The following is a 12,831-nucleotide window of genomic DNA, read 5'->3' on the forward strand; positions in this document are numbered from 1 at the left end:
GGGCATCCTCAGGTCCAGGGCAGGGAACGGAGCTAAAACACAGTTTCGCATTGCTGGACACCAATGAAGAACAGTTATTTTATAATAATAATAATAATAAAATAATAATAATAATAATAATAATAATTGCTTACACTTATATAGTGCTTTTCTGGACACTCCACTCAAAGCGCTTTACAGGTAAATGGGGACTCCCCTCCACCACCAGTGTTACAGAGAAAGCTGGATTAGACTTCCATGTGAAAGATTAGTACTCCCAGGTTTACTATTGAACTCAACATTGTGCATCTGTGTTCTTTTATTCCAGCAGCCCTATCTCACAGCAAATGATTTAAAGGTCCTATGGGTTCATATGACAACGCTGGTCAAATTTAGGGAGCAGGTTGAATATCGGTCTCATTATGCTGTATTATGACTCATTATCTTTTGTAAGTGATATCATTATGAGCTGAACTAATGAATGCATCTATGAACACAGTGGGGAGGCACTCATCTGTTCTAGCAGATGATGATTACAGCACCTAAACAAGATATATATTTGATCCTTTTGAAAATTGGCTTTTCCACCCAATTAAAAATAAAAACAACAACAATTCAGTCATCAGAAGCTATCTTCTGTACATACAGTAAAGTCTGTAGAAAAACAGTCCATATGTTCCTTTGATGGCTGCTTAAAATCACGCACACCTATGGGCATCAGCAAAAACGAACTACAAACAGGGTTTGTCCAAACTCTGTTCGGTGGTTTACAATCTGAATTGTGGTGTGTTAAGTCAATGGGAGTTCCCACCACCACAGTCACTTAATTAAAAAGCTTGTTACATTTATTTCGGCAAGTTGGATTATGATATTCTTTTTCTATACCACTTGCTCTCCACCCACACCTCCTGTTATCTCCAGTAAATAGTGTGTCCAGAGAGGCTGGCTTTAAATTCACCCAGGCGTAATCAATCAATAAAACTAGCATGAATAAGGTCATAAATGTAAAGTAATAACAGTAATTGGTTACTGATGCAATGGTAATAAATCTAAACCAGTAAATTAACTCCTTAAGCACATTAACACCAGGGATTTTAGAATTCTTGAAAATCATTTTGAATAACTGCATCTGAAAACTCAAAAATCTGTTGATACGAAACGGAGGAAAGAACGCTTTACTTCTTGGGTTTTGCAGCCACCTAGTGGAGATTTGATTCCCTTAAAAAGTGAATAAGCCCCACTTGTGATTTTGCCAATTCCGTTAACCGGATAAAAAAAAAAACAAAAAAGAAAAAAAAAAGACAAAGCAAGATAAGGTTTTCTTTGGAAGATGAAGGGTGTGTTGGAAGCTGGACTGATGCTAGGAAGAATTTTTTGATAAAAGCTTTAGGAATGATTTAAGAATTTTCATCTGCAGTCTATTAATTATAAAAACAATTCATATTCCATGATAGGGGTATACAGTATTTTGTTTCCAATGGCAACCAACACTAACACTTAAAAAAAGGATATGGATAACAAGGAAAGTCTTAAGTGCTTCTTAAAATGAGGGTTTATAAATACAGTCGTCCTGGGCAGAGTGGAGTGTTCCAGTTCCACATAACTAAAAAAAGAGGGTTATGTAGCAAGGATAGTGAAGGGTACTGTACCCTTCCACTGCAAGAATGCTTTAGTTCTACTGAATTTGAAGGCTGTATCACAAAGAATACTGCTAAACACAGCAAACAGTATGAATCCCATAGATTTATTGAGTACATTTTCCACAAATGCTTAAAGCTTAACAATACTTTTTACCTCAGGGTGATCTTTACTACAGCTCCCTGCCTTTCAAGTAACTTTTTTTTTTTTTTACAAAGAATGAAAAGTAACAAATAGTCTCTCATCATCTCTAATAATGAACCAATTATTATCTGCAAAAGCAAGAGATGACTACAAAGGAAAAATGGCTAAATCTCTAAAGCTAAGAAAGAATCAATGCATCTATGAAATTCAGCCATGAGCAAGGCTGACCGTACATCAGATTTCTCCAATCTTTTTCCACACCGGAATTTATCCTATTTATAAAAGTGCCTGCATCACCTAAGCAGCACATTGGACTGCCTGTTGTAAAAGAACTACTTTATATACTTATGTTTCTAAGTATTATTGTTTTTACATCACAAATACATTCTTGACAACAGTTGTTTGATCATCCATTTTTCTAGGTGAGAAATTAACAATTAAACGCAAACTTAATGATAAAATGAAACTTCCACTTGCTTAATTTTTTTTCTTACATCTGGGCTTTTTTAAGAATCTTCTGCACTGGCTGTGCACCAGAAGACATCAAGCGGGAAAAAATGCTTTAAACATAAATGCTTAGTTTTCAAAACTAAAGAAATGTCCCATTCTCAAATATTCTGCATGCAAGTTTAACAGAGTACATCTGGAAATTAAGGTGCTTGATTTGCTTCCTCTAATAAGGAAAAAATAAACTTAACTGTTGATTTCTGCTACGTCTTGAACAAAATGCCAGCAGTTGTTACACTATAATTATTCTGCAAAATCCACACATTTGTTCTGTCATCCCTACAATACAATTCACTGTGCTAAAATATACAAGTTAATTTTCTCAATGTCAATGAACTGCTAATAACGAAGAATGAAATCTCAAGAGCACATTCTAATGACTAGTATTTTTGTTAAAAAAACATGTTGAAAAACTGACTGGAAACTGTTAGGCACACAACAGTGGTATTATGATATAGAATCATGGATATAAAAAGACTCAGTCATAAAATGTTGCATTTTGTTTTAAATTAACCTGCCAATGCCCCAGTATGATGGGGATGGCGTGTGATATAGGAGGAGACTGAGGTCCTGACTACTTGGTCATTAAAGATCCTGACACTTTTTGAAAGAGTAGGGGTTAACCCAGTTTGTCAAAAGGAACTGGGATTTTATGCACTAGTACACTTTCAGCACAAATCCTTAGAGCTGTGCTTTTTAGAACACTCTGCTTATCACATGGCGTGTAGGGTAGGCATCCTCACACATTTCAGGAAGACATTCTTCCAATAAATCCTTATACTGTACAGTACCACCTGTCAAGGCAGGGACATTTTTCCCCACTCTTGTTCAAGAAGCCACACATTAATACAGCACGCTCCAAACCGAAGTACATACACATCTCCTATGTACAGAGGAAGCGGTAGGATTTGTCTGCTTCAAAAGAGGTTGACCAGCTCTTCAGCCTGGAATAAACGATGATGTCGAGAAAAACCTATCACTGCAGGCAAAATCCTGCAATGACAGAAGAGGAAAAAAAAAGAGTGATGATATGGACTACAAGAGCATCCAAGCAGTTCTTGAGGGCTTCCCTTAAAGAGTTTTTTAGGCTACCTTGCCTGTATCACTATGAGCATATTCCCCTTCTTATAAAAGAACAGAAAAGCAGTTTGCAGTCACAAACATGATGTTCCAGAGCTAGAACAAAAAATATATCAATTTGTAAACCAAAATGTCACAGTTACATAGTTCCTATGTACTGTATGTATATACCCAAACTACTTATTATAAAATCTGTACTTACACATCATTAATCATATAATCAGTGTACTGGGTAAAAGGCCTAGTCACGATACTCCCTCTGAAGAACAAGAATAAGGAATTAAAGAGTCACAATTCCAAACAGTAACTACAGCAAAAACAAAGTAGCTTAAGGAAAAATATACTGCAGACATAGCAAAAATACAACCACTAAACATTTGCTACTAGAAATATTAGGTGAATCTGTACAGTTTTCAAGCATTATGAAAGAATGAATATTAACTATGAGTATATACCCTACTGATGTATCATTAAGCTTACACATACAGGTGATGGCTACACAAAGATGTACATGATAAGAATAAACTACTAACAAGCGATTAACAAATAAGGATACATTTTTTAGCTCAAATGTATCCTGCTGAGCATGCCACAGAACTGAAGAAATGACTGAAAGAAGAAACTGAAATATTATGAAAGACAAAAGTCAAAGTAAACAGTGATGCTCAGTGTTGTCAGAAAGGCATTGGAAACCAGTAAAGAAGAGCAGGTTGCTGCTGTAAGACCTGCTGGAGGACCTGTATGCGGTCCTTTGTCCTGTAGAGCAGAATTTCCACAAGCAATGCTCTTGTACACTGACTGAGGACACTGCTGTACACGACGCAACCTGTCGAATGACACATTAAACCGAGGTCCTGACTACTTGGGTCACTGAAGACTTCCCATCACACCGTTTGAAAGAGTATGGGTGAAAACACTGGTGTCCTGGATAAATTCCATTTTTGGCTTGTACAATTTGAGCTCCCAAAAGATTTCTGTTAACTCAATTTGTGAAGCACTTATCTCACTTCTCCACCTGATCTGCTTTGTCGCAGGGATACTGGGTTGCAGAAGGGCTGATCTGTGTCACCCAGGAGGGTCTCCTCTTATATGTGTACAGCATTCGGGGATTCTTTAGGGTGAAAAGCCCTACGTACAGCATATGCATTTAATTATTCTTCTTATTATAAACCAAAATATGCAATATCATTCAAGTTATCATAACTAGCCTTCACTTAAAATGCCTACCTTATGCCAGGAGGACTCAGATGATGGCAATGTTAGTGCCTGTTTCCAGGGGGTTGATGTGGAAAAGTTAGAATCTCATCTTTTAACATCCTAACTAGCCACATCAAGCTATTTCATGGCAAACAGATGTCTATGAGGACACGGATATGAAGCAAGTCAGATTCTGTTTTATTTTCGTGGAAACTGCTCATTACTCTCTAGGTTCTGTTATTTCATTGAAACAGCAATACTACAATACATGGAAAACTTACCGACTCCTGCAAGACTATTGAAATATCCGGTAAATATTTTGGCTTCGTTTTAGCAATGGGCAAGTTGGCAAACCTCTTCAGAAACTCACTGCTGTAACATATTCTTTCTGAAATGATTATAGAAGAAATCTGTGAGCCTGACTTACTGAACAGTAAAGGAAACCCAATGGTGATAACATGCTGCAAGTACAGGTTCATAAAGCCTAACTCAGTGAATACAGAAATGAATGCGTCATTTTAAGAAGCTCAGTTTTGTTTTTCCACGTATTTGTACTGCTAATTATTTTTAAATTTCATCTCCACCCAGACCACAATGGACAAATATATAAAGACTTCCACTGTAATGTGTTTTTGGTTAAATAATTAAAAAAACAAACAATGTCACTTTTTGTGAGTTGTATAACTGATTACTCTAATAGTTTACAATTATCACAGGTCATCCCTCTAAGTGATTGTGGCTTGAAATTGCCTCAGAAGTCAAGTTAAACCACTGATTACACACAGACAAAGACCATTACCCTATTTGTTGATCTTACAAACTATTCCTTTGCACCTCAACTGATTTAGTACCCCTATAATAAAGGGGTTGAATATTTAGGCAATTGAAAACCAATTTTTCTTTAAAAATCGTATTAACATACAACTTTAGGTAGCTAAAAGTTTGGAGTAGATTGTGCTGATCTTAAAAATAGAGCAAAGTAATATCTGAAAGATAAGCGAGTGAAAATTTAGCAACAAAACGTGGAAATTTTGCAGTGGGTGAATATATGGCAAAACATTTGGCTACACTGAAAAATGTAGCAGCTCTAGTCAGGATGGTGGTTTAGCAGGCACACATCATAGCTGCTGACTAAATGTATTTCCTGTACAGAAGTTCATACTTTGAAATTAAAAACAAAACATTCAAAATTCTGCTTTATCATCTCCCAAACCTTTAACGAGGACTGTACCTTCATTTTCTACCATCTCAGCTTTTTCCAGCCTCTGCAAATATTTTATTTCTTGTTGATTTCAATATACAGTATATGGCATTTCTCTGTTTGTGTACTGATGACTTCTTAGCTACTTTGGATTGTTTCAGTTCACATGTCTACTGCTTATAAGGCTGTCCTGTCAACCTTTTCACCACCCAGGAAAACAGACAAAGAGTTTCTGAAGACTGCGTGTAGCCGACTCTTCCTCTACAGGCTACAAGAACAACATCTTGTTCTACAAGAACAATATCTGTAGCCAAAAGTTATGCCCTTAAGGCCACCGAATCGTCCTTCTCTAGTTTCCAGTCATTGTTGGAATTCTATAGTCCTTTCTTCTAAAACTGCATTTATATTCTGCTCCCTAAAACAAAAACTTTTACCTCTAGCTAAAACTCCATAAACCAAACATAATACTAGGAACACCTCATTTTTTCACCTAAACACACCTTTATTCAGAACTTGGTCCAAAAGCCAAAAAACATCAAATGGTTCAGTTATAGTTAATTACCTATCAATGCCATTAGATTTAACCCAAGACTAACTACAGATTCCCCCCCCCCCCAAACATAAAACAAAAAATGATTTTAAAAAAAATGAACATGAATATTCTGTTTCAGCAAAATGAAGCACATTTCATGCAAAATTAGGGAAAATAGAAAGAGCCCAAACTTCATCACACGTGCTACAATAGAAAACACTGACCTTTCTGAGGGGTAGCAGGGCTCTGGCTCTGAAGTTGGAGAACACTGCAGAGCTGCTCCACACTAGTTCCATTAACCTTACGGCCATCACAGAAAGCATTGTCGGAAAAAAAATAAAATTAAATCGGGTAAAAATGATTGCTACAGATGGAAAAACAGGGCAAATCTAAATCCAAATGCTTTCTACGGTGGACGTTATAATGGAAAAAGTACATCCATCCACTTTCTAAACACTTGATCCAATTCATGTTCACAAGGGAGAAAGAGCCTAACCTGGCAAGCAATGGGCACTATGGGCAGTACACCCTGGACAGGACCGGTCCATCACAGACCACACACGCATACTCACACCAGGGCCAAGTTTCCCAGAAGCCAATTAACCTACCAGTACGTTTTTTGGACCGTTGGAGGAAACCAGAGCACCCAAAGGAGACCCAAGCAAACATGGGGAGAACATCATGCAGACAGCACCCCAGAACCAGAACCGACCCCGGTGCCCCATTGCTGCACCACTGCCACCGTCTCCACAACGTACAAAGAAAGAAAAAACTTCCCACGGAATGAGAAGTGATGCCATCGATCTTTAAACGTGACCAAGGAAATCTGAACAACAAAAACCTCAACATACCAAACTGGCCTCAATACGAGAGCAATCCTTAGAAAACTCTGTTCTCTTCCTTTCAGCTTCTAAAAGAAATAAATTCGAAATCAAGGACTTGTACACACAGTAACAGGGACAGGCAAAACAGACATTTACAAGGCTAGAAAAAACTATATTTCATACAAAAGCTTTATTATAATACAGGTAGCAAGACAACCTAAAACTAGAAGTTCCTTTAATTGGTCTTACCTCTATGCTCCTCAAACGTGCCCACCAAAAATAATGGGACGCCAAACTCAAAACGTATTTTTGCGGCAAGTTGAGCTCTGGGTTTTCTGTGAACTACAGAACTCATTCCTCTGCCGCCATCAACAGTTACATCATGAGTAAAGATGGGCCAGTTCCAGAGGTGCCCAGGCCAAGACATAACTTCCCCCAGGCTTCACAGATGAGGTAGTGTTCTTTGTGAAGTGAGAGTAACCGCAGGCACTCCAGTTTAACATTACTATTACTTTCATCAAAGTTTATTTTAGGCTCATCTGTCCAGACATTTTTGTTCCACAGCTCTTCTGACTCATTTGTACTTCTGAGCAAATTCTAATCTGATTTTTTGTTCTTGGTGATGAGGAGAGGTTTATACCTTGAGGTCTAGCTTTTTTAATTTTAATTTAGTTCCGAGCACTGCGGATTTTGATACCTTTGCCCCTGTGCTCTGGAGGTAATAATATCAACAGTTGTTTTCAGGTTCTTCTTAAAACTCTGGTCATTTTTCAGTCCTCAAATTTAGAAGTTTTTCTTGGCTGGTCAGGTCCTGGCTGACTGGCAAATTACTGTGGCTTCTTTTTTATATATTCTAAACTCTTGATTTTGATATGCTCAGTTTCAGTGATACAGTGACTTTATTTTTCCTTTCAACTGTAAAATTGCCTACTTTCCTTCAAAGGAAATGTCTTCAGTTTTCATTTCAAATTGACTTCACACTCCTGAATGCCTATTTCAACAAAAAACACCTGACTGACAACAGACACCTGTATGCCAACTCTCCCAAGTCATGTTTCACAGACTCCCCAATATTTTTGGAAGGCATCGCAAATCCCCAGAAATGTACCAAGTGTGACAGGTTAGCAGATGTTCACAGTGTTGAATAGGTGCAATAGGATTCATATTTGAATGAAAATAATTTTCATTGCTGAGTTTACCTATACAGTACTTCACACTTGTGGAGGACTGAATTATTTACACTGGTATTTCAATTACTGCTGAAATACTCCTTTAGACAAATGTTTCAATCACTGGGTTAATCTGGATTCCGATTGAGATAGTGCTAGTTTCTGGGGGAATCTATGTTTGGGGCTGTGTGCCCCCCAGTTACGTTCTAATACCCAGAACATAATTTCAGCTGTCTTTACCAGGATCAAGGCTCAAGCGCCTTAATGGTCTTGCTGGTTGAAGGGATTTACAAATCCTCCTCTTTATCCCAGAAACTTCCATTTTCCTGCAACACAAAATGAGTTGCCTTAATGCCATTTTATGCCACTTCTGTTATTCCCAAAATATATGATCACTTTTTTTGTTGTTGTTCTGCGGACACTGATTAATGTTAAATGTACCTTTTATATTTCTACAAAAGACTGAGCCACTAATTCCAGTACACAGAATATTTTCATAACTTTAATGTCCAGCAACTTGACTTCAACTTAGTGCCATCCTCACATTTACCAACATACAAACAAATACAGTACTGTTATTACTGTAATGCAGATATAATAGACACGATGGTACAGTAAATATTGGAATTCTGTCGCTGTCAATAATATATTTCGTCGTCGACAAAATAATGCAACAGAGAAGATGAAACGTCAATGATACTGTAGGTAACTCGGCATCTGTATAGCAGTGTTTTAGCACTGACTAGCCCCAGCAGTTGAATAGCCCCGTGGGACGACATGATTCAGCCACTGGCCTAGTTACCGAGTCTGTCCTGCTCCTTGGATAGGACACAAATCAACCATTAGGAAAATGTTTATGTTTTATTCATGTTAATTTTCTAAGTCACCCATTTCGCTACATCGGAAAAGAAATCTCTTTACCCCCCTTTTTAACACTAAAAAATACTATGTAAATGTAAAAATACAAACTTTAAATTTTTTGGTTGTCCTTGCTTACTTTTCTTGGTAATAAAATCAGTAACAGCCCTAACCTCACGACATCGGGTACTTCCATATGCTTCAGTTGTTGTCATACAGAGTTTCTATCGGCCAACAGCCATCTGATTTCATTTGTACCGGTCTGGAGTACAAACGCCAGGGCGTTGCTTTCTTTTAATGGCATTTTATTTAATGTATGTAGTAAGTAGTACAAGTCATTAAAATACAGATTTACCATCGACGAAACACGGAACACGACAATGACTTACCCACTGTTTTCAAACGACGTCTGACCGCCGGTGTCCACCACACACTTAACTCGCTGATTAAGCGAATTACATCAACTGATTTTTGTTTTGGGCGAGTAGAGGGGGGAGCCAGTGATTCCTAAACCGCAACGACAGAAGTTAAACGCGCTGACAGTCCCCCACACCCACCCACCCTTACGTGAGAGGATTAGTTTGGGTCACGAAAACAGTGCGCAATGGATGAGAAAAAAAAAGATGGAAGAAGGAAACGGTTCGATGAGCTTACCTGGAGCTCGGCCGAACTCCAGTCTCATCTGCCCCAGCGCCCCGACAGGTCCCCCTGCCCGCGGTGACGCTGCGGCCCGGGACTGCGTCCTCGTCCCCTCTCTCTCCTGGGGACCAGTCCTGCAGCAGCAGCAGCCCTCTCTCGGCTCGGCGTCGCCGCTTCCCCCCGCAACAGGAATGACACTGGACCCGCCGCGGAGAGTCTCCCGATCGGCCCGAAGTGTCGGGGAAAACCGCAGCAGGACCAGCGAGTCGGATGGGCAGATGTCGCTCATATAATCATCATTATCATCATCATCACCATCACCATCATCCTCTTCCTATAAAGTCAAAGAGGGCTTACATGGAAATGAAAAAGTATGGTCCCTTGCTGTTCATCTGGTCATTGTGTACTGATTGCTTGTTTCGGAACACCTGTATAAAATCACACTGCCGATGTGCCAAACATGATCGGTACGGCCTCCTTACAGCAAAACGGACAGACTTGTTTCCGAGCTGTCGCCGTCCTATACCCCGTAATAAAATCCCCGTGCTCAGGCTCCGGACATCCCTGTCCTCAGGTGCTTGGTAGGAATAAGGGAAGACGTAAACAAGCAAACCTGTTCGATTTCCGAAACCGATTTTACAGCTCCACTTCGAAAAGTCTGGCCAAGTTCAACATTTTATTTTTTTATACAGGTACTGTAGTACTAAAGTAACGTTGGAGAGGACATACCACGGATTGACAAGTACACGCTTACAGAGCCACAGTCCAAACTGTGTGTTTCACTTGTCCTTTCTGCTTTGCAAGGTAGAATTATTTTGGGAATTACCGTTTGAGACACAGCTGACAATATACTCCGGTTTACCTTATGCTTGGGTTTCGTGAAAGACGGTGATAGGGATTTCATTAAATGCCCCAATACTGAAGTTACTATGTAAAGTCCACCTTGGTTAAATATTTAAGGAGTGCTGAATTATCTCTAGTATCGTCTTCAACATTTACGCACTTCGAAATGTAATCGTGATGTCGAAATTATTTATTAATCATTTTTTTTTAACTACTTTATGTCGAACCCACAATCCTGCCAGTTTATATATCATGTAAACAGGGGGTAAACTCTGTATGCCTGTGGTGGGACAGTTCTGCATACATTCCAACAGGACATTTTATTTGTGTTGGGTCTGAGAAAATGTTTAATGTTTATTTGTTTTTCATGATTGGAATTATAACCCATGTTTGGAATTGTTGGATATCTCTTTAAATTGTAAGAGTAGTTTATCAAGTAGACTGTGACAATACTGGTCCAAGTGAATGTAGACAACTAAGTCTGAGTTCCATTATGCACAAGGTTATGGAACGAATAATCCTGAAATGACATTTGATCTAGATCTCGATTCTGGAGGAAACTATTCAAGTTTGCAGATGATACAGCAATACGGAAAGGACTGTAGAAGCTGCAAGTCACATTTAACAAGATTTTAGCCAAATTCAAGATTGGGCATGTTAGTATATATATATACCCTCTATAAGTGCAGAATTCACATTGAAAAATGTGTTTTTTTAATTGTATAATATACTAGTAAGGCCTCATTTATAATTTCTACAATAAATAAGTTGCTGTGCTAGAAACAGCCCAGAGAACATTCATTCTCAGGTTCAGACTATTCTCAGGCTCCTTCACTCACAGGCTAAAAGAAACAAACCTTTTTTAGACCAGAGAGAAAATTGTGAGGGAACCTTGCTCAAGTTTTTATTTTTAAATCACACATTTTCAAAGGAGCTTACAAAGGTGACCCTGTGGACTTTTTCAGAATCAACAGGAAGACCCAAACCAGAGGACACAAGTGAAAGCTATGCGGACATGCATTTAAAACTCAGAACAGGAGGCAGTTCTGTACATAAAGGGTTGTGGGAGGGGGGAACAAGCTGCCCAGCCAGGTTATTGAAGCTGACACCGTAGTTTCCAGAAGCAGCTGCTAGAGATCCGTAAACCACTTAGCTCAAGCAAAAACAAAGTAATCAGATGTGCCAAATGGGACGCCTCTTGTTTGAATCCCTTCTTATCATTTAATAGGAACTTTAAGGTACTGTTGGCACCTTAAGGTACCATTAAGCAATTTGCCCTTAATGGTGAAGCTGTCGGAAAAGGTGAACAGAGCATCGTTGCTAGAACATATCTGACGTTTATCGAACCTGAAGCGTGGTCTAAAAGCTACCACATCCAACACCAAATTGACTTCATAAGCAATTCTGCGCGGCGCTTATTTCTAAACCCTTTCCTGAGGAGATCGTGACGTCAATTTTATTTTGTCTGCCCAATCCGGGTTCTTCTGGGACAGGAGGAACTGCTCAGTTCAAATTAAAATACTTAAAGGGAGGACGCTTACCTCGTTGAATAAGGCTAAGGTATAAGCTAACTTGTAATCAACTGTTAAATGTCTAACCATTGTACAAGGATACTTGTAATTAGAAAAAAACAACATTAATCATACCTAATTTTCTGAATTGGCTCATGGAATTTTCCAAATCCCTTGTAAAACAGATCTGCACTTCTGTAGTCTCTGGTCTACTGTATATTTCATACAATATCTTTAATATACAGTACCGCCACAATATAAAAAAAGTTAATGAAATATTATCGTATTGATTTTTTTCGCCTGGAAACGGGAGGTAAAACTAATTTCCAACATCTTAAATCTCTCCTGCACTGGGAAGACTGCAGTGCGACTCCACAAGCCTACTTTAGATACTAAACAAGCACCAACCGGAAAGAGCGAGTTACTGTACTGTACTTGTATCACATTATATTAAAATGTCACTTTCAAAACGAAATATGAACATCGATATGATATTTTTAATAACATTTATTTGAACACTGCCAGCTAATTGCATCGGTCGAAACAGCAGACAGGCAAAGAACATGGGAATGAGAATGAATAACCTACTGTACAGCAGATCAGCCTTACAGAAACCATACAGTACTACAGAGATCACAATTCGTCCGTTTTTCTAGATTGTATTCCAAAGTTTAATTGCTACCATACTTATTGTATAGATTGCCACTAA

The 12,831-nt window shown here is 38.6% G+C and overlaps 1 protein-coding gene across 2 annotated transcripts; it reads right to left on the reverse strand.

Moving 5' to 3' along the window:
• Nucleotides 1–1,704: 1,704 nt before the first annotated feature.
• Nucleotides 1,705–8,504, reverse strand: gra (granulito). Of its 2 annotated transcripts, XM_088600664.1 has the most exons (6): nucleotides 7,352–8,504; nucleotides 7,130–7,188; nucleotides 6,503–6,578; nucleotides 4,827–4,933; nucleotides 3,551–3,607; nucleotides 1,705–3,261 (listed from the first exon to the last, which is right to left on the reverse strand). In XM_088600664.1, exons 1-5 carry the CDS (start codon nucleotides 7,527–7,529, stop codon nucleotides 3,590–3,592), a joined length of 438 nt encoding a protein of 145 aa, XP_088456790.1. In that variant the 5' UTR covers nucleotides 7,530–8,504; the 3' UTR covers nucleotides 1,705–3,261; nucleotides 3,551–3,589. The 2 variants fall into 2 exon arrangements, with proteins under 2 accessions (XP_088456790.1, XP_088456789.1); XM_088600663.1 differs by lacking the exon at nucleotides 3,551–3,607.
• Nucleotides 8,505–12,831: the final 4,327 nt, after the last annotated feature.

This window comes from Lepisosteus platostomus, chromosome 12 (genome assembly GCF_059453375.1).
Source record: "Lepisosteus platostomus isolate fLepPlt1 chromosome 12, fLepPlt1.hap1, whole genome shotgun sequence".
NCBI classification, from domain to species: domain Eukaryota; kingdom Metazoa; phylum Chordata; class Actinopteri; order Semionotiformes; family Lepisosteidae; genus Lepisosteus; species Lepisosteus platostomus.